The following is a 22320-nucleotide window of genomic DNA, read 5'->3' on the forward strand; positions in this document are numbered from 1 at the left end:
CAAATAATTCCAACAGAATGGACCCTCCACAAGGATGTATGCAAGAGACTTTGGGCCACCTGGGGCCAGCCAACCATATATCTCTTCGCAACCTCGATGACCAAGAGGCTCCCAATATTTTGCTCACCAATCCCGGACCCAGCAGCAGTTCATATAGATGCCTTTCTACTAGATTTGTCACATCTAGATCTATATGCATTCCCTCCGTTCAAGATTGTCAACAAGGTACTGCAGAAGTTCGCCTCTCACAAAGGGACAAGGTTGACGCTAGTTGCTTCCCTCTGGCCCGCGAGAGAATGGCTCACCGAGGTACTTCGATGGCTAGTAGACGTTCCCAGAACTCTTCCCCTAAGGGTGGACCTTCTACGTCAGCCACGCGTAAAGAAGGTACACCAAGGCCTCCACGCTCTTCGTCTGACTGCCTTCAGACTATCGAAAGACTCTCGAGAGCTAGAGACTTTTCGAAGGAGGCAGCCAGAGCGATTGCTAGAGCAAGGAGGACATCCACCCTTAGAGTCTACCAATCGAAGTGGGAAATCTTCCGAAACTGGTGCAAGTCAGTATCCGTATCCTCGACCAGTACCTCTGTAACTCAAATAGCTGACTTTCTCTTATATCGGAGGAAAGAACGATCTCTTTCAGCTCCCACTATCAAGGGTTACAGAAGCATGTTGGCATCAGTCTTCCGTCACAGAGGCTTAGATCTTTCCAACAATAAAGATCTACAGGACCTCCTTAAGTCTTTTGAGACCACGAAGGAGCGTCGTTTGGTTACACCTGGTTGGAATTTAGACGTGGTACTAAGATTCCTTATGTCAGACAGGTTCGAACCGCAACAATCAGCCTCCCTGAAAGATCTCACCTTAAAGACTCTTTTCCTGATATGCTTAGCCACAGCTAAAAGAGTCAGTGAGATTCATGCCTTCAGCAAGAACATCGGATTCTCATCCGAAACGGCTACATGTTCTACAACTTGGTTTTCTAGCCAAACACGAGCTGCCTTCTCGGCCTTGACCAATATCGTTCGATTTTCCAAACTTATCGCATGGTTGGAAATGAACTAGAAAGAGTCTTATGTCCTGTAAGAGCTCTTGAGTTCTTTTTAAAAACCTTTACGAGGCCCGTCTGAAGCTTTATGGTGTTCAGTTAAGAATCCATCTTTGCCTATGTCAAAGAATGCTTTATCCTATTTTATCAGACTGTTATTACGAGAGGCTCATTCCCATCTGAATGAGGAAGACCAAGCTTTGCTGAAGGTAAGGACACACGAAGTTAGAGCTGTCGCAACTTCAGTGGCCTTTAAACAAAATAGATCTCTGCAAAGTATAATCGACGCAACCTATTGGAAAAGCAAATCAGTGTTCGCGTCTTTTTATCTTAAGAATGTCCAGTCTCTTTACGAGAACTGCTACACTCTGGGACCATTCGTAGCAACGAGTGCAGTAGTGGGTGAGGGCTCAACCACTACAATTCCCTAATTCCATAACCTTTTTAATCTTTCTCTTGAAATGTTTTATTTTTGTTTTTGGGTTGTCCGGAAGGATAAGAAGCCTTTCGCATCCTACTTGATTTGGCGGGTGGTCAAAGTCATTTCTTGAGAAGCGCCTAGATTAGAGGTTTTGATGAGGTCCTTTAGTATGGGTTGCAACCCTTCATACTTCAGCTCCTAGGAGTCGCTCAGCATCCTATGAGGATCGCGAGGCTCCGTAAGGAAGACGTACTTAAAAAGGCAGAGTAATTGTTCAAGTCGACTTCCTTACCAGGTACTTATTGATTTTATGTTTGTTATTTTGAATAACTGCTAAAATGGAATACAAAATACTTAGCTCTTAATGTAACACATAATGCTGGTCTCTACCCACCCCCCTGGGTGTGAATCAGCTATATGATCACCGGCTAAGTTTAATATTGAAAAATGTTATTTTCATTAGTAAAATAAATTTTTGAATATACTTACCCGGTGATCATAAATTAAAGGACCCTCCCTTCCTCCCCAATAGAGACCCAGTGGGCAGAGGAGAAAATTGGTTCTGTGTTGACATGGAGTACTTGAGTACCTGCTCGACAGATGGCGCTGTTGATGTACACCCCCACCTGTATAGCGATCGCTGGCGTATTTTGTCCTTAGGTTTTTCTGTCGGGCAGCAGAGCTGACAGCTATATGATCACCGGGTAAGTATATTCAAAAATTTATTTTACTAATGAAAATAACATGTTTCTGTAATTTTATCGACAAATTTTCCAAATTATTAGCTCAAGTGCATTCAGTTTCCATTTAATTTTGAAACTTTCTCTTAAAGCGATCTACCAAACTAGGGATTGTCTCACCTTATTCTTGAATAGTTAATTCCCTTTGAACACATTGTGTGTATAAACAAAAGAAGATCTTTAGATACAAGATAATAAATGGAGAATTTACTTGAAATTACCTCCTTTACATTGGCGTATAGAAGAGAAATCTACAATCTTGATCTTATTTTTTATTTATTTAGATATGAATGATTGAACCAACAAGGTGATTATGAATTATTCCGAGAAATTACTAAAGTTTGCCTCACTAGTTTACCACAATAAATTCTGATGAGATATTTAAATTTATTGTAATTTATATATCATGCAGCTGGATTATTTTTTTATTGAATATCCAGTTATTCAATAGATTAGATTGGCTAAATTTTTTTCAAATAATAATTTTGTAATCTAAGTTTCCTTTTTCATTAATGTTTACCATGTAACTATATGAAACAAGGAACATAATTTTCTTCATATAAAAATATTTCAGAGGATATTCTCCACATGCCCAATGTCTCCCATCAACAAGACATCCAACTGCAAATCATGGATCACTTCATATTTTTCTGTCGAGATTCTTCATCCTCCAAGATAAGGGTAAGGCTTTTTACATAGTCTGAGAAGACAAGTGACAGGTTACATTAGGTATTTCTGGGGTGGCCTGTAACGGCCGGTGAAAGGTCCTTTGTACCTTTCCTAATATAAATCTTCCAAATATACTAGAGAAAGATAAAAGCATGGAATGCAGAGGTTACAACCCTCGCGCGAACACCTTGTAGGTGTCGTGTATTTAAAAAATCCCTTTATAAATTTTTCAGGTTTTCTGAAGTCTTTATGATCCTTGTTGGAAAATAGTATTTTTTCAATATTTAACTTAGCCGGTGATTATATAAGCTGCAACTCTGTTGCTCAACAGAAAACTCTACGTTAAAAATCCGCCAGCGATCGCTATGCAGGTAGGGGGTGTACTTCAACAGCGCCATCTGTCGTGCAGGTACTCAGTACTCAATGTAAACAAAGAACTCAATTTTCTCTCTGTCGGGCTACCGGCAAGACCTACTAATTCGCTGTGCTAACTGGATTTGTTTTCACAACTATTGGTGAAGTACACTATTCTAGTTTTGAGCTTTCGCTATGCAGGTGTTTTATCTTCATCTCAAAACTTGAACTCGTTTTGGATAGATTTAATTATGGTGACAAAGATAGTATGGACTTTCTTTCACTTTTAAATGGCCGACCCTTCCCTTAGACGGAAGTATGTTTAGGCTTTTAGTAATTATATCACGTTATAGATTTTCCTCTATATATTTTATATCTCTCCGCCTTTATTAGGCCTCTTCGATTAACTTTCCATTTATTATAAACATATAAAAATAATTTTAATGTTTTGTTTATATAGACCTTTCCTGAGAGTAGGCGGTCCTAACTTGGAAACCGAAGTTAATCAACGTTGAGCCCTTTATATCGTAATTAGCTTTTAAAGAGCTAAGGATTTAAAACTTTTTAAATGTAATATTTTATGAAAGATTTTCTTTGATAGTCTTTGTACTGTTTTCAAAGATTAACTAACGTTTAGTTTTTTATGCTACGCAGTTGTTGACGTTCAGGACGTTCAACATGCGCTCTATCGTTACGATAGAGAGAGAGTGTATCACGGTTTCACTTTGCAGTAAGAGTAAATCGATTCTGACGTTTTGTTCATTCTTTCTTAGCTTAAATGTTTTAAATTCTAATTTAAAGGAACTTTTTATTTGAAAAACCTTTCAGTTTTTTCCTTTAGTCAAATAACATGTTTTTTTTGACGATATATAATTGGGCTCTTCTCTTAGGTGCGAAATCAAGAGAGAAAGAGAGAGAGAGATAGAGACGGAGGGAGAGAGAGGAGAGTAAACGTTCCGTTCAAGCGGGTAACGTTGTTCTCGTGTTACTCTCGTCCCTAGTCTCTGTACGGGGAGGAAGGATAAAACGTTTTTAGGTTTTTATTCTCGTCCCCAGGCTATGTGCGGTGAGAGATTGAAAACGTAGTTATATGAACTAGTGTTTAGTCTCTTTCCCAGCCACTGATTTTTCTTTTTAAATATGTTTTCTGTTTTTTGCTGGTATTATGAGCTTGCATTATACGACTAATTTCGCAATTACTACCTTTTAATGAAGGGTAGAATTGCGTGTTTCAGGTAGAAATACAGTAAGTGCAAAACAGAAAATCGAAGTGATAAAGTGATATACGCAAAGTGTTACAGTGTTGCGTCCGAGGCGCAAAGTGTTACAGTGTTGCGTCCGAGGGTTCGTCTGTTCGTGCCTGTCGTCCTCCCAGTCCGGGACCTCTTGCAAGCTCCCAAGCCCAGGGGAGAAGCAATGTCGTACGACCAAAGGGTTCGAGAGGCTTTAATCAGCGAACAGACGTTCCCTCCGTGGTTTCGGGCGTATCTACCCAAGATCGCCCCACCCACACAAAGACGAGAGAGCCCATTTATTCCTCGTCTGCGGAAGAGGTTTCTCGTAAGAAACCATGGACCAAGGTCTCGCGGCCTCTTAAGCGCAAGTCGGTCCCTTCCGCGCAAGTCCAACGGCCCAGTTGTAGCCACTGGGTCAGTTCGGACTCGCTGCAGTCTTCCGACGACTGCTCACCTCCTAAGAGAGGCAAAGCGGTACCGCATCAGGCAGTCACACCGTCTGTTGCCGCACCTGCTCCTGTAGACCCTAAGTGGTCTTTGCTGCAGACCATGCAGTCTCAGTTAACGTCATTGATGCAGGACTTTCGTGCGGAGAAGGTTGACGCTGCACCAACCTCTACCCTACAACCAACCACGGTTGTGCGTCCTGTGGACGCTGAGGCGACCTTCTGCCGCACTCCAGCTGAGAGAGTCCCGCCACCCATGCGTTCCAGTGTACCCTGCCAGCCGCATGTTGACGTTCAGCGACGCACGGAACCTTCCGTTGACGTTCGCGAGGTACAACAACAGTAAGTTGTTTTGTTTTGACGCGGTGCGTCAACCTCCGCATTCTAGAGTTGTTTTGACTGCTCAGTCTAGGCAGTCAAAGCAGTCTCGAGTGGACGCTGTACGTCCTCACGCACCTGTTGTGGTTGACAGTTCAGTTGTTGACAGTTCACAGACTGTCAAGCAGTTACATGACGTTGCGTTCTGGTCCGCTACTAATGCACCAGTGAGAGACTCAGCTTTTATCGGACAAGGTTCCTGTAGATGAGGAAGTTGCTGTTCTCCCTCCTACTGATATTCCCTTGAGGACTCTGTCAGATGGAGAGGAGCCTTAAGCTGCTTAGCCTCCTATGGACTTTAATTAAATCATGATGATTTTTTTTAAGGATCTTCGTCCGGATCTTGTAACTACTGCTCCTCGTTCGCCTAAACGTCAGAACTTACACTAGGCCTAGCTACTTCGAAGCCGTTGTTTTTAAGCTAGTGCTTTCTCGCTCTCCTAGAGAGCGTTACGTTGGCTAGGCGACTGGTTTTTTCACCAGGAGGAGTTTGGGGGATACAGCCTTTGCTTTCCCTTCTTTTAAACTAGTTTATAGAGCGAGAGTCTGATATGACACGAGAGAAGTTCTCGGCTTGGGAGTTCATGCCTCTGCCCAGATAGACTTCTCAATTCTGGTAGACTCTCCCTGGCGCCTAGCCAGGAGACGCTCCAAGTTGTTTACAGGTCAACTCTCAGCTGTTGTCGAGCCTTTGAAGTTTTGCTGTACTATTATGTCACGCATAACAAGGCTTTCAGGGATGGTAAACGGTTCCGCCTCAGTCGCTAACCCCGTCTGTTGCCACACCTGCTCCCGTAGACCCTAAATGGGCTTTGCTGCAAGACATGCAGTCCAAGCTTGCGTCCTTGATAGAGGACTTAAATGCGGAGAAGAACCTTCTGGCCAACAACCTTCCAACCGGTCGGTTGTGCGCCCTGTTGACGCTGAGGTAACCTACTCGCGTCTGCCAGTTGAGGTGGTTCCTCCACCGATGCGACCCAGTGTGGGTTGCCAGCCGCACGTTGACGTTTAGCGACGCTCGGAGGTGGTTGTTGACGTTCAGGACGTTCAACAACCAGCAGAGGTGACTTGTTGTGACGCAGTGCGTCAACCTCAGCAACCCGGTAGGGTGTTGACTGCACAACCCAGACGGTCTAGACAGTTTCGGGTTGACGCTGTACTTCCTCGCGCACCCATATTTGTTGACAGTTCACAGACTGTGCAGCAGTTCCATGATATTGCGTCCGGCTCCGTCACGCATCCACCAGTGCGACCGGATTCAGCGAGTCAGACGTTGCCCACTCCGTTGCCGTTTCCTCATCAGTTTCGGATGAGGAACCCTCTGATGAGGACGTTGCTGAACAAGACGATCAGCCCCCAGCCCTGCTATCCATCCAGAAGATGCTGAAGAAGGAACGCTGCTCAGTCAGGCTGTGGATGAGTCTGGTAGGGACGCTGTCATCCGTGGATCAATTTGTGTCACTAGGAAGACTACACCTCCGTCCTCTTCTATACCATCTAGCTTTTCACTGGAAAAAGGACAAGACGCTAGAAGCGGTCTCGATCCCGGTTTCCGAAAAGATAAAGTCTTGTCTGACTTGGTGAAAGGACTATATCAACCTAAGAGAGGGTCTTCCCCTGACTGTTCAGACTCCCAACCACGTTCTCTTCTCGGACGCATCGGACGTAGGCTGGGGTGCGACATTAGACGGTCGGGAATGCTCGGGATTATGGAACTCGAGTCAAAGAACAATGCATTTCAACTGCAAGGAGCTACTGGCAGTACGTCTGGCCTGGAAAAGCTTCAGGTCTCTCCTTCAAGGCAAAGTGGTGGAGGTGAACTCGGACAACACCACGGCTTTGGCGTACATCTCCAAGCAAGGAGGGACCTACTCTCTGACGTTGTACGAGATCGCAAGGGACCTCCTCACCTGGTCAAAAGGTCTAGACATATCACTAGTAACGAGGTTCATCCAAGGCAACTTGAATGTCATGGCAGATTGTCTCAGTCGGAAGGGACAAATAATTCCAACAGAATGGACCCTCCACAAGGATGTATGCAAGAGACTTTGGGCCACCTGGGGCCAGCCAACCATATATCTCTTCGCAACCTCGATGACCAAGAGGCTCCCAATATTTTGCTCACCAATCCCGGACCCAGCAGCTGTTCATATAGATGCCTTTCTCCTAGATTGGTCACATCTAGATCTATATGCATTCCCTCCGTTCAAGATTGTCAACAAGGTACTGCAGAAGTTCGCCTCTCACGAAGGGACAAGGTTGACGCTAGTTGCTTCCCTCTGGCCCGCGAGAGAATGGTTCACCGAGGTACTTCGATGGCTAGTAGACGTTCCCAGAACACTTCCCCTAAGGGTGGACCTTCTACGTCAGCCACACGTAAAGAAGGTACACCAAGGCCTCCACGCTCTTCGTCTGACTGCCTTCAGACTATCGAAAGACTCTCGAGAGCTAGAGGCTTTTCGAAGGAGGCAGCCAGAGCGATTGCTAGAGCAAGGAGAACATCCACCCTTAGAGTCTACCAATCGAAGTGGGAAATCTTCCGAAACTGGTGCAAGTCAGTATCCGTATCCTCGACCAGTACCTCTGTAACTCAAATAGCTGACTTCCTCTTATATCTGAGGAAAGAACGATCTCTTTCAGCTCCCACTATCAAGGGTTACAGAAGCATGTTGGCGTCAGTCTTCCGTCACAGAGGCTTAGATCTTTCCAACAATAAAGATCTACAGGACCTCCTTAAGTCTTTTGAGACCACGAAGGAGCGTCGTTTGGTTACACCTGGTTGGAATTTAGACGTGGTACTAAGATTCCTTATGTCAGACAGGTTCGAACCGCTACAATCAGCCTCCCTGAAAGATCTCACCTTAAAGACTCTTTTCCTGGTATGCTTAGCCACAGCTAAAAGAGTCAGTGAGATTCATGCCTTCAGCAAGAACATCGGATTCTCATCCGAAACGGCTACATGTTCTACAACTTGGTTTTTCTAGCCAAAAACGAGCTGCCTTCTCGGCCTTGGCCAATATCGTTCGATATTCCAAACTTATCGTATGGTTGGAAATGAACTAGAAAGAGTCTTATGCCCTGTAAGAGCTCTTAAGTTCTATTTAAAACGAACTAAACCTTTACGAGGCCCGTCTGAAGCTTTATGGTGTTCAGTTAAGAAACCATCTTTGCCTATGTCAAAGAATGCTTTATCCTATTTTATCAGACTGTTAATACGAGAAGCTCATTCCCATCTGAATGAGGAAGACCAAGCTTTGCTGAAGGTAAGGACACACGAAGTTAGAGCTGTCGCAACTTCCGTGGCCTTTAAACAAAATAGATCTCTGCAAAGTATAATCGACGCAACCTATTGGAAAAGCAAGTCAGTGTTCGCGTCTTTTTATCTTAAGAATGTCCAGTCTCTTTACGAGAACTGCTACACTCTGGGACCATTCGTAGCAACGAGTGCAGTAGTGGGTGAGGGCTCAACCACTACAATTCCCTAATTCCATAACCTTTTTAATCTTTCTCTTGAAATGTTTTATTATTGTTTTTGGGTTGTCCGGAAGGCTAAGAAGCCTTTCGCATCCTACTTGATTTGGCGGGTGGTCAAAGTCATTTCTTGAGAAGCGCCTAGATTAGAGGTTTTGATGAGGTCCTGTTGTATGGGTTGCAACCCTTGATACTTCAGCTCCTAGGGGTCGCTCAGCATCCTAAGAGGATCGCGAGGCTCCGTAAGGAAGACGTACTTAAAAAGGCAGAGTAATTGTTCAAGTCGACTTCCTTACCAGGTACTTATTTATTTTGAGTTTGTTATTTTGATAACTGCTAAAATGAAATAAAAAATCCTTAGCTCATAATAATGTAAACATTTATTGCTGGTCTCTACCCACCCCCCTGGGTGTGAATCAGCTTATATAATCACCGGCTAAGTTAAATATTGAAAAATGTTATTTTTATAATAAAATAAATTTTTGAATATACTTACCGGTGATTATATATTAAAGGACCCTCCCTTCCTCCCCAATAGAGACGCAGTGGACCGAGGAGAAAATTGAGTTCTTTGTTTACATTGAGTACTGAGTACCTGCACGACAGATGGCGCTGTTGAAGTACACCCCCTACCTGCATAGCGATCGCTGGCGGATTTTTAACGTAGAGTTTTCTGTCGAGCAACAGAGTTGCAGCTTATATAATCACCGGGTAAGTATATTCAAAAATTTATTTTATTATAAAAATAACATATTAGCAGCCTTGTCAATCTTGATTAAAAGTTACTGCATTCTGTATTGAATCTTCAGTGATGATAAAACTGTGAAGGTTTTGAAGTAACTGGCTTAATGTGTATCCACACAAATACAAACCCTCGTTCTTTGATAGGAGTATGCTTTTAGCATAGCTGAAAGGTGGCTGTTAAAATTTTAATGAGGTGATGGTAGTGACTGTCTAGTGGGGGGGGGGAAGACCCTCTCACGAAACAGGCCACTGAGCTTGCTGCTTTATTTTTAGCTGCCGAAGAATACAGATGTTCTGTACCTCTGTTGCTGTCAACTGCCTGTTTTATTTTAATCTTTATTTGTTCTGTCACTAAATACAAACCCTTTTGCTCTTTATTCTGTCTGTTTTATTTTAATCTTTATTTGTTCCGTCACTAAGTACAAACCCTTTTACTCTTTATTAGGGAATATACTTTCGGTGAAGCTGGAAGACTAGCCATAAGACTTTTAGCGAGGTATAACTACCCCACTGCTAGTTAGTGGGGTAGTAGTGGGTAGTACTAGCTATCCGGCTCAAACACACACACCTGTGTTGTCTTTCCACTTTTGCTTTTGCCTCAGTTGAGAGTGGACGTTCCTCTCTCCACTGCCCATACTGACAGATCAGTATAAACATGTCTTTTTTTCTCTTTCTCTATTGAGGTTGTGAGTCTTTCTTCTTCTGGTCATCATTCAGACTGGTACTGAACCTGAAGGGTGCAAATGCAGTACCTTCATATCTGTGGTCGAGACCGTCCCATTCACTGTGCCCGGTCTGCCGAGGACGACCATGTAACCAGGACGACACGTGAGGAGTGTAGGGAGTTGTCATCCTCCTAGTTGGAGAGGTTTAGCAGGCAGCACAAGAAGTTGAAGAGGGATTCTTCTCCTTCAGGGTCATCCTTGAAGTCGAAGAAACCTCGACCTTCTTCTACCCCTCGATCTGTTCCCAAAGCTCTTTCTCACTTGGTCTCCCCAGGGGATCAATCATTTAGGAGTGTTGACCTTTTAGCCCCGGAACAACCCTTAGGTTCGAAGGACATTGCCGCTTCCACTAATGAACCAGCGCCACCCTTTTCTGATGATCTTTTACAGATTTGGCCTTCCCTTGGTATCGCTGGTTCTTCGTCTATGGAAGGCTTGTTCGGGTTTCTGTAGTTGGGAACAGAGAGGAAGCACAGACTGGCCTCCTCAGAGCTGGACGTTCATCTTCCCTCGAAGGGCTTTGAAAGTTTCGTACCGGAAGAGTTCCCTTCTGCCGTGTCAGGCGTAGTTTTTCCGGCCCCGGCTTCTTCAACTTCGCCCGCCGCAGTTCCAGCCACCAACGACTGCACTCCCCCTTGTTCGCTTATTCTGTGGAGGGAGGGCATAGTCTGAGACATGTTCCTGTTCCTCTTGGGAGTCACCTTTCCCATCTGTGGGTCAGGTCTTCCCGGAGTGGTGTCCGCCACGTGGGACTTTGAGAAGATGGCCATCTTCTCCTTTGCCTTTCTCAAGCCCCTCGGAGCATGGCTCGCCAGCTGATGTTACTCACCTCCAGCAAGTTCAATGCTCTCCCGCTTCGCCTTGTTCCTGCTTTGCTTTGTAGTCCTGGAGTTCTCGTCGCTCCCCCCTATATTGAAAGGAAGATGGGGTGCGTATCGAAGGAACCAGACTGCCTCGAGTTGCTTGTCCAAAAATGAGAAGCAATTGCAAATCAACCTGTTAGAAATGTGGGCAGTACTCTTGGTTCTGCAAGTATTTCAACAGTGTCTGCAGTGGCTTACATCAACAGGCAAGGAGGAACTGTTTCACAGCACCTCTGCTAGTTAGTGAAGCAGTCACACACGGGGACATTCAACAATATAATGGAAATGTCAGGAAGATTCATTCCAGGGACATTTTGTAGTAGCAAAATGTTCCCTACATCCTCTTGTGGCAAAGATACTTTTACCTTTGTTTGGTTCCCTGTCTATCGGCACGTTCGCCAATCAGCTTAACAAGAAGCTCCTGGTCTTTTGCTCACCAGTGCTCGACCAATCAGCATTTGTGGGACAATGTATATGTCTACCCATTTTCATCATTCTGCCAAATCCACAGAGTAATCAACAGACTGTTGATAACCCCAAATCCAGATTAATCCTTTTGTCTTCCAAATGGTCATACATTGAATGTTACCCAGACATACTGAAGCCCCTAATTGAGGTGACAAGAAAATTACCACAGTGGCTCAACCTGCTTCATTAACCCCACCTTAATAACATCTTTTTCACTTCATTAGTGTAGACTATCTAGCATCTCCTCTGAGCTGAGGCACTACACAGGATATGTTTGGATATCTCCTTAGGTCCTCTGCAAATTTCTACTAAGCAAAGTGGGACATCCTCTACGATTGGTGACATTAGAAGGAATAGAAGAAGTATTCCTCCAATCGGAGCATCTCTGCAACTAATAGTGAATTTCCTTGACTATTCATGTTGAGAGAAGTTTTTTCAGTCTCATCAGTGAAAGGATTGCTTAGCTTTAAGCCAGGTCTTTAGACCTTACTTCATGGGAACCGTCTATGATCATGAGGAGTTTTGAATAATCTTGTCCTCCTAGGGAACTAAAGTCATCTGCGGTGAATGTCACGTGAGTTCTCATTTCCCTGAAGGGGGCCATGTACGAACCTTTGATGCAGGCATTAGCTAAGGATCTGACACTCAAGACTGTCTTCCTCTCTGCTTTGGCTTTGACAAAGAAGGTAAGCAAACTATATGACACATTGTATGTCATCAATCCTACTGATGGATGGAGAAAGATCTCTTTCACCTTCCAGAGGTTATTGCAAAGATGCAAAACCCTTCTGTTCATGACCAAGTGTTCAAGTCTTTCTCCATCTCCTCCCTTGAAAATGTGACCAGTGATCCGGATGATTTGGTTTTTTGTCCTGTGAGGTACTACGGCACTACCTGACATGTACTCGGCCCTTCAGACCGCAGCACCAAAATATTTTCCTTATCACAGACAGGTTAAAGAAGATCCCAAGAACACCATATCCTTCTGGTTTCGGAAACTATGAAGCGAGTGTATCTATCGTCTGCTGAGGACCCAGAGGAACCTGTCTGTGCAAGCACATGCTCATGTAGTCAGTGGGATTGGGTGAATGTTAGCCTTTAGGAAGAACCTGTCAGTTTTGCCAGTTTTGAAGGCCAAAATCTGGAAACGCTAGACATCTTTCATGGCCCTCTGTCTATGGAATTGTACCTGCAAGTTCTTAGACACGTCTTCTTTCAGACCCATGGTAGCTGCTCTGCAGGATGGGTAGTGAACCTAACTCCTTCACAGGGCAAGAAGGTCTCGTCTAAGATAGAGGTCACAACGTAAATCTTGGATGAGAGGTAAGAATAACTACCCTTTTTCTTTTTTTCTTTCCCCTTGGGGTGCACCAGTCAAGCCGTTATTTGCTGGATCTGACGTTGATGGAGATAGGCTTCTTTACTGAACAACTTCTCTGAGCACATATGTAAGTACTGTATCTCCCTCCTCCTTCTTGCAATGGGAGGATGGATGCGGTGTATGCAACTTATTTTTATTAATTAACTATACATTCCAGACATATCGTGCTTGGATACAGGTTCTCCGTGACCGTCTGTCTTGTTGACAGAAACTTAAACTATCACCTGAGACACTTTTCTCAGGTTGTTAGGAGGTGGACAGAAGTCATCACATCTGCACCTCTACAGATCCAAGTGTTTTGACATCCTGGGATTTTAATCCAAGCAGCTTGGTTATAGGAACTTCCTCCTTCTATAGTACAAGTCTCCTCTTGAAGAACGAGGGTTTGTATTCTTTTAGGAACAAGTAACAAATTTAAAGTAATTCGTATTTTTTCCTAATTATGCAAGACCTGAGTTTTTCAAGTTACACTTCATGCCACAACCACTCTACAAGTCCTAGGTGAAGGTCAAACTGGCTATTCAGTGTCCTGGCCTGGGCCAGGGCTTTGCTTGCCTCCTACCAGTAACTTCCTTCATCTCTCTATGAATTTTAACAGCCAAGTTCCAGCTTTGCAGAATCATATTGCTATTAAAGGACTCAGGTTTATATAATTAGGAAAAATACAAATAACCAGTACTTTAAATATTTGAGATATTTCTTGACAACCCTCTATGGTTTGCCATTATCCACATTATTGAAAATATGGGAATCATCGCAATATATTATGGGTAAGACAAAAATAAACAGGGTTTTGATATAAAATATATTCCAATATTTACTAAACCTTTATTGGATTCCATCCTCCCACTACATCTAGTGGGGACAAAACAAGAATGAGCGATTTAAGATAGTTAGGTCAAGAAGTCATAAAGTATTGTAGTTTTTCTCAAGGTACAGCAAATATAGTAAGGATAGGTTTATAAATCCTAATACTGAGCCTCTCTAGATTTTAGTTGTCAATCATGCAGCACTTGAAAAATGATGTATAGCACAATGAATGCTGGTCAGGTACAGTATTGAAATAATAGATTTTTTTTATTTGTTAATGTCAAATGAATTTTTGCTTCAGAAATTTTACTTATGTACTACAGTTTTGTATGTGATCTCATTAGCTATTTATAGTTCTCCACCTAGTAGTGCATGGTCTTATTATTATTCTAATATGTTTTTCTAGCATATGAATTTTAGTAGGTCTTTCAAAATCCTTTCTTCAAATGTTTAGTCTGTATAGGGCTAGTTAGGCAGACCTGTTAATGAAACACTGATACCGTACATTATAACTTTCCTCAGAGTAATAAACAACATGATCTTACAAACTGATCTTACAAATTACCTTCCTTTAGGAAAACTTGGTAGTTCAGGTGACTTTGTCTTTAGTTATTCAACATTCTAAGACAATTCATTAGTTGAATTTTATTTAATGTGAATGTGTCCAAAAAATTTTGAAACAATTTTCATGGTTCAGAGAAGCACACCATTGAGTGACAACAGTACCCTTTACCATATTCCCACTTTGTTATAGACTTCATTTGCTTTATTGTTATGAGTGAAGTAGGGAGGGCAGGTGAGTAGAAGTATTGATCTCCTTTATGGGCAGTCAACTCCTGCCTAGTTAATAATGGCAGGTGTCAGACTGATCTATTTTTCAGAAATTTGTTAAATTGTCAAAATTGAAAAAATAGGCTCTTGCATGCAAGAGATACATATAGATATTTAATGAATTTTAGATGTAAAAGAGTTTTCCAACCATTGTCATTTTACTGTTTACACTGTAAAATTATTATGATTTATTATTGGGAACTTTAACCCCATCACTGAGTAAAAATTGCTGTAAAAAACTTTAGAATATGTTTGTTATTGAAAGGATAAAATTGAAGTGGCTCTTGTTGGTTAATGGTCTAGTTTTCTGTATTGTACAGTATTTATAGAATGTAACCGTTCACTTTTTTTTCATACAAGGCTGTAGGCCCAATAGAAGAACTGGTAGTAGTGAGGGAGCTGGCCCAGTACCTTGGAAAAATAGTTGATGCTGCATCTCGAAATTCTCTCTTCATTACTTTATTCCATCCAAGTACACACGATCCGCGCACACAACACAAGCTACGGATTTTATCAGCACTTGTGTCCTTGGCAATTGCCACACATAATGTTTCAGTTCTAGAAGCAACAGCTGTGTGGATGCAGGTAAGCAAGTGTTATGTTAAGCATTGTATGGTGTTTTTTCTTTAATTTATGAATATTATTCTTCCAACTTCAAAAATTCCTTTTCTCCCTCACCTTAAGTAGTAGGTTATTTTTTTTTTTTAGATGTTCACTGAAATACATTCACAGAAGTGAGGTCCATATGACATAATTTTGTATACTGTACAGTAATTTCAAATTATGAATAGTGATGATTTGTTCCTCTGTGTAAACAAATCTTTCATCCTTTAAGATAGGAGATGACTTCAGTACAAGCTTGAACAGTTGTTGAATCATTAGTAAGGTGGTTAATGACAGGTAGGGGGGAAAACCCCACCCACTAACTTGTCATACTAGTCACTTTCTATTTTCAGCAACAACCCGTTTGGACGTACTGTTGGATTACTTTTCTTACTTTGGGTAGTTATGTGTTGTTTTTGTGAACACACACTTCTGACAGAAGAAGCACACCAATAGATAAAATGTAGCAATGGTTTATTTGTAAATCCTCATTTGTTGTGTACCTCAAAATTCAAATAGTCATCTAAAAATGCTGTACTGAAACTAGTGCTAACAGACAGTATTATTGTTTTCAAGGAAATAAATATGTTATTACTTGTGCTAGCAACTACCGTACTGACACTGGGACTTTTGAATGGTGAAATGTTATGAAAATGCTTTTAGAATAAAGTGGAATGACTAGCAATGAATACTGCAATTGTGATCCTGTAATGGAGGAAATAATCTGTTGACCTATACATACCTGTTAACAGAGGTGCACACACCAATTGTAAAGTGGATGTTGGTTAGTACTTGAGACTCCAGGCAGTGCATATGCTGATTAACTTCTAACTTCTGATTTTCTCTTGTCTGTAATACAATATTTTGCAGTTTCTGGGGACATTGAGAGAGAGAGAGAGAGAGAATTAAGGCATATATGAGTACAGTAATAGGTTATCATGAAACTAAATCATAATTTTATGTGGAGAATGAAGGTTACAGTATATCCCAATTTGCAATGGTATTTGATTTCTGCTCTAGCTTTGAAAATCAAAATATCTCAATTTGTTATTTATGGGGTTTTAAGTTTCAAGTTTTCATGGATATCAGTAAAGGCTTAATTTTTACGAATGAACACTTTTCATAATTTTTTTCGCCAATCCTATGAAACTAAATTTCATTTACTAAATGTAATTTTCCTTATTATGACTGTTTGGAATGTTGATTTTCTGTCTTAGAAGTTATTAGAATCCTTATTTTCAGCAAGTTTGTTGTCTCAGCACATGGAGTGGAGAGGTGTGTCGAGGTTTAGTTCAAGATTACTTCCAGCTTACTCCAACAGCACCCCAACATTTTGCTGGTGCATTGAGAGCACTACCAACAATGGCACCACTTTTTACAGCAAATTTAATTACTACACTTTCACAGCTTTATGCAAAAGTTGGTATGTTTTATGTAGTGTCAAGCTCAATTTTCTGTAAGGAAAGTAGTACCAGTTAAGTTGTCCTTTATTGTGGTGTGGCTATGTTCTTTATTCAAGTACTGTACTGTAGTAAATAATCAACTCTTTTAAAGTACTCCTATGTATTAATTAGCTCTATTAATTTTGTAGGCAGTGGAGAAGTATGTGAACAACCACCTGATGCTCTTGTCAGTACAGTGGTGTGGTGGTTACAAGGGAATCTAGGAGCTCCTTCACATCTAGCACTTGCACCATTGACTCATCCTCTACCTGGTGTATCTTTGCCAATGACTGCTGTACCACCAATTGCTCCTCTTATGAAGTATGTCTTGAACCAAGTATTGTGTATACTGTACTATACTCTCATATGACCTATAATTTCAAATACATAATTTATGGCGTAGTTATATTTTTTGAGTATTAGATTTTAAAGTTTATATGCTGGGTTTCATGGGTAATTGCAAAATTATGCTTCATATGCAGTGAAATTGAAATTAGTTTTTACCTCACCCTTGGATTAGACCCTATAGACACTTCAAACAAAAAGCAAGGGAGCTACCAAATAAACCAATAAAAGAAGTATGATCTTAACCCTTTTATCCCCAAAGGACATACTGTTACGTTTCACAAAACCCACCCCTTTACCCCCATGGACGTACCGGTACGTCCTTGCAAAAAAATGTATAAAAAATTTTTTTTCATATTTTTGATAATTTTTTTTTGAAAAAAATCAGGCATTTTCCAAGAGAATGAGACCAACCTGACCTCTATATGACAAAAATTAAGGCTGTTAGAGCAATTTAAAAAAAATATACTGCAAAATGTGCTGGGAAAAAAATAACCCCTTGGGGGTTAAGGGTTGGAAATTTCCAAAGAGCCTGGGTGTAAAAGGGTTAAGTGCTAACTTCACTTCTGGAGTTGACTGGTGAGTGTAATGTCTTACATGCCAGCAAATTTTTATTACATACTGTATTGCGTGTTGATTTCCATCACATACTGTATTTAGTCAGCTGGGGTAATTTAAATTTACTGCTATCCACATGTTTAGCTAGTGGTTCTGGAAGTTAGGCAAAACTTGCTAGTATAGTAGTCTCATTACATAACTCTGAATGTGTAGTTAGCACTTAAGTAGTGACTTTTAGTATGATTTGTGTTGCTTGGTTTTTAGGTCCAATACCTTTCATTTAAGTATCAAACGTTCAAACCTAAAGTGATTTCCTAAATTGAAATTTTCTATGATTAGTCATCTTTACCCTTGTTGGGTGAAATCAAATTACCTATAAAAACAAAAGAAATCTCCAAAGCCCATATAACAATACACCACATTATAGCCTCTTTTAATACAATTAACACAGTAACTATTTGAATACACTTTAGTAACCATAAATAAGTTTGGGAATTAGGAAAATGAGGCAAGAATGATTTCATTCTAGACAGAAGAAGGAAAATATTTTATATATACAATAACTTGATTTTACAAAGATCTACACAAATGCTGAAAAATGCAATCAGCCCCCAAACAATACACTCTCACATTAGATCACTTCTTTCCCTGTAAGGGAAAGATGCTTAGTAATTTAGAATGACTGTGTGGTCTCATTAATCTACTTTATCAACATGAAATATTAGTTATTAACCATATTTCAGTATGTGATCATGATGTTCATCACTAGAAGTCCTTTTCTTCCAATAAGAGTAGGTTTTGGTTATACCACACCTCTCCACAAACTTGGGATAATTTTGGATCACAGTAAAGGGTTAATTTTTTACTAATGTACCTGCTTTATAATTTTTCAATATTAAACTTACCCGATAATCATGTAGCTGTCAACTCCGTTGCCCGACAGAATTCTATGGAGGGATACGCCAGCTATCACAATACTAGAAGGGGGTGTACTTACCAGCGCCACCTGTGGCCAGGTACTATAGTACTTCTTGTTGACACCTCCTCAATTTTTCCTCTGTCGTGCTTCCGGCAAGACGTTCTGGGATACGCTTATGATCTTCGAGTATTTTCACGGCTAATTGGTGAAGTATTCTCTCAGATTTCGGCTGTCGCTTTACTGGAAACCTTCTTATATTAGCTAGATAGCTTTTATATAGTCCTGATTAACGGTTAACGATCTTTTGCTTGATTTTGGAACCCCCTTTGGCTAACTCTTTGGATTCAAGATGTCTGACATTTCGCAAGCCCCCTCCCATAGACGATGTAGGTCTTGCAATAGGCGTATTCCGAAGGCCTCGGTAGATCCTCACACCGCTTGTTCTGACTGTAGGGACAGGCCCTGTCAGTTAGAAAATCGATGTGAGGAATGCGCCGGACTTTCGGAACTTGAATTTGTCCGTCTTTTGAAATATTCAACTAAGTTAGAGAGAGGTAGAGTTAGGAGGAGTTCTTCTCACTCTTCACTTTTTTCCTCACCTCATGATCCCCTACCTTTTCCTACCCCTGTAGTGGCTACCCCCGAACCTACTATTTGCCCTCCGCCTGATATGTCTGTTGTTTTGCGTGCTATTCAGGCCTTAGGCGATAAAGTAGAGTCAGTGGTAAGTGATCATAAGTCTCTTATGGCCGAAGTCAAGGAGCTTAAGGTCAAGAGTGCAGTGGGTGGAATTAGTGCCAGTGCCGTGACGAGTGCTAGTGTCAGTGCAGTGCCAAGTGCTAGTGTCAGTGTCAGTGTGGTGCGTGAGGATACTTCTGTGCGAGCCAGTCGTCCTCCCAGTCCGGGACCTCTTGCAAGCTCCCAAGCCCAGGGGAGAAGCAATGTCGAAGGGCATAAGGGTTCGGCAGGCCTTGTTCGGCGCACAGAAGTATCCTCGGTGGTTGCGGGCGTGTCTTCCAAAGACCGTCACTCCCACCTGCAGACGATTGAGCCCGTCTTTTTCTCGTCCGCTGATCAACTGTCAGGGAAGAAACGTTGGACTCAGGTCTCGAGACCACTTAAACGCAGAGTCCAGTCCGCGAGTGCTCAGCCAGGTTGCAGTCATTGGCTCAGCTCTGACTCGCCGCAGTCATCAGTCGACTGCACTCCGCCCAAGAGGAGTAAGGTTCTGCCACAACAGAGCTCGACTGTTAAGGCTTTACCTCAGCCTACTGTAGTTTCTGCCGACCCCAAGTGGACTCTACTACAGTCCATGCAAGCACAGCTTTCGGACTTGATGCGTGAGTGTCGGGCTGAGAGTGTTGCGCCTCCGCCTCCGCCTACACTCCCTCCGCCTGCGCTCGCTCCGCCTGATCGCAGTACCACCTGCCAGGCGTACGATGTTGAGCCACGTTCTGAGTTTGCTGTTCCCAGTGGTGTTCAGCCTCCGCCTTCCTTAAGGCAACCTTTACAATGGGATCAGGAGGATTATACCTCTCTTCCTCCGCCTCCACTTGCTGCTCCACCAGTGATGCAACACTCGGTTGAGGTACAACAACCTCTCCCGTCCATGAGTCAGTCTCCTCAGCTCTCGCTGCAGCGAGCTCAACCCTCCACAAGGCAAGCACCACAACACCTTAGCCTTGCGCCTCAGGAGCCTCAGCTTGCGAGACATTTACCTTGTTCTGCGCAGCCTCTATACCATCGCGCTCCGCTCACACCACAGGAACAGGAACTTGCTACTCCGCTTCCGCCAACCGCTCAGCAAGCGCAATCCTTGGGTTCAACCACTCATGCTAGGAGTCAGCCTCCTCCACCCATGCGCCTTCCTTCTGCTTCGTCTTTTATTCAGCCTTTGCAGTCTGAGCCTCAGGTTTTCCCTCAACAGTTACTTGAAGAGGAAACCACTAATATTGTTCCTACTCGTTCTGACTCTGCTGTTCAGCATTCTTGTCCGATCTCTTCGCTACACTCTGGTGATGAGGCTTCTGATGATGAGGCGGCACACCTGGATCCCTCGTCAGACGTGGATGAATCCAAGCCTTCTCCACAGTCTATTGACTTTCGTAAGGTCTTGGCTCTGCTTAGGGAGGTTTACCCAGACCACTTTGTCTCTGCTATTCCCCGCTCTCCGCCATCTGAGTTTTCACTGGGCATACAGCAAGCTAAGTCCACCTATACTAAGCTAGTCCTAGCAAGGTCCTCTAAGAGAGCGTTAAGGATCTTAGGGGAGTGGCTGCAGACTAAGCAACACCTTGGCAAAACTTCTTTCATGTTCCCTCCGACTAAGCTCACTTCGAAAGCGAGCGTTTGGTATGCAACAGGAGAAGCACCAGGCTTGGGAGTACCTGCCTCTGCCCAGGCTGACTTCTCAAGTCTGGTAGACTCGCCTCGGAGAACTGCAATGAGGCGCTCTAAGGTTTGCTGGACCTTCTCAGACCTTGATCACTTACTGAAGGGAGTATTTAGAGCATTTGAGATGTTCAACTTTCTAGACTGGTGCCTGGGGGCCCTCAGCAAGAAGACCTCCCCTGCGGACAAAGATTCTGCCATGCTATTAATGTCCTGCATGGATAAGGCCATTGGGGATGGATCTGGTGAGCTTGCGTCGATGTTTGTATCAGGGGTTCTGAAGAAAAGGGAACAGCTGTGTACCTTCCTTTCCTCCAGCATTACACCTTGTCAAAGGTCACAACTCCTTTTTGCTCCGCTCTCGAAGTTCCTCTTCCCCGAAGAGCTGGTTAAGGACTTGTCTGCTGCCCTGATACAAAAGGACACACACGATCTTGGAGCCTCATCGGCTCGTAAGTCTAAGGTTGCTACCTCAGTCCCCAGGACTTATCGCTCCCCAGTGGCTGATACCCCTGCTACGAGGTTCATACCGCCCTTTCGTGGTAGAGCCCCCAGCCGAGGAAGCTCCCGTCCAGACTCTTCCAGGAGCAAGTCTAGGAAAGGCTCCAAGACATCTAAAGGAAAAAACTGACTCTCCGCATCTCCAGACAGCAGTAGGAGCCAGACTCAAGCTCTTCTGGCAAGCCTGGGAGAAGAGAGGTGCAGACGCCCAGTCTGTCAGTTGGCTGAGGGACGGTTACAGGATTCCATTCTGCCTCAAACCACCTCTGACCACATCTCCCATCAACCTCTCTCCCAACTACAAAGAAGAGGACAAGAGGCTAGCATTGCACCAGGAGGTGTCGCTACTTGTGCAGAAGAAGGCAGTGGTTATAGTCCGGGACCATCAATCCCCGGGCTTCTACAACCGTCTCTTTCTTGTGGCCAAGAAGACAGGAGGTTGGAGACCGGTGCTGGACGTCAGCGCGCTCAACGCGTATGTCACCAAGCAGACGTTCACGATGGAGACGACGAAGTCGGTCCTAGCAGCGGTCAGGCAGGAGGACTGGATGGTCTCGTTGGACTTGAAAGATGCCTACTTTCACGTTCCTATTCATCCAGACTCCCAACCTTTCCTGAGATTCGTTTTTGGAAAGGTTGTCTACCAATTCCAAGCCCTGTGTTTTGGCCTAAGCACAGCTCCTATGGTGTTCACTCATCTGATGAGGAATATAGCAAAATTCCTACACTTATCGGACATCAGAGCCTCCCTCTACTTAGACGACTGGCTGTTGAGAGCCTCCACGAGTCGTCGCTGTCTGGAGAATCTCAACTGGACTTTGGACTTAATCAGAGAACTGGGTCTGTTAGTCAACATAGAAAAGTCTCAGCTCATTCCCTCCCAATCCATTGTGTACCTGGGAATGGAGATTCGGAGTCAGGATTTTCGGGCTTTTCCATCGGCCCCCAGGATAAGCCAAGCCCTAGAGTGCATCATGA

General features: G+C 43.1%; 1 protein-coding gene across 3 annotated transcripts in view; it reads left to right on the top strand.

Annotated features, from left to right (window-relative positions):
• Positions 1 to 22320, top strand: part of LOC137618210 (integrator complex subunit 15) — a 79534-nt gene that overhangs the window by 26375 nt on the left and 30839 nt on the right. For all 3 annotated transcript variants that reach the window (XM_068348325.1, XM_068348326.1, XM_068348327.1), the window contains exons 3-6: positions 2783 to 2889; positions 14944 to 15168; positions 16429 to 16609; positions 16778 to 16949. In XM_068348325.1, coding sequence (XP_068204426.1) covers positions 2783 to 2889; positions 14944 to 15168; positions 16429 to 16609; positions 16778 to 16949 — 685 coding nt within the window. The remainder of the gene's footprint in view (positions 1 to 2782; positions 2890 to 14943; positions 15169 to 16428; positions 16610 to 16777; positions 16950 to 22320) is intronic.

The sequence above is a fragment of the Palaemon carinicauda genome, chromosome 24, assembly GCF_036898095.1.
Source record: "Palaemon carinicauda isolate YSFRI2023 chromosome 24, ASM3689809v2, whole genome shotgun sequence".
In the NCBI taxonomy this organism is placed as follows: Eukaryota; Metazoa; Arthropoda; class Malacostraca; order Decapoda; family Palaemonidae; genus Palaemon; species Palaemon carinicauda.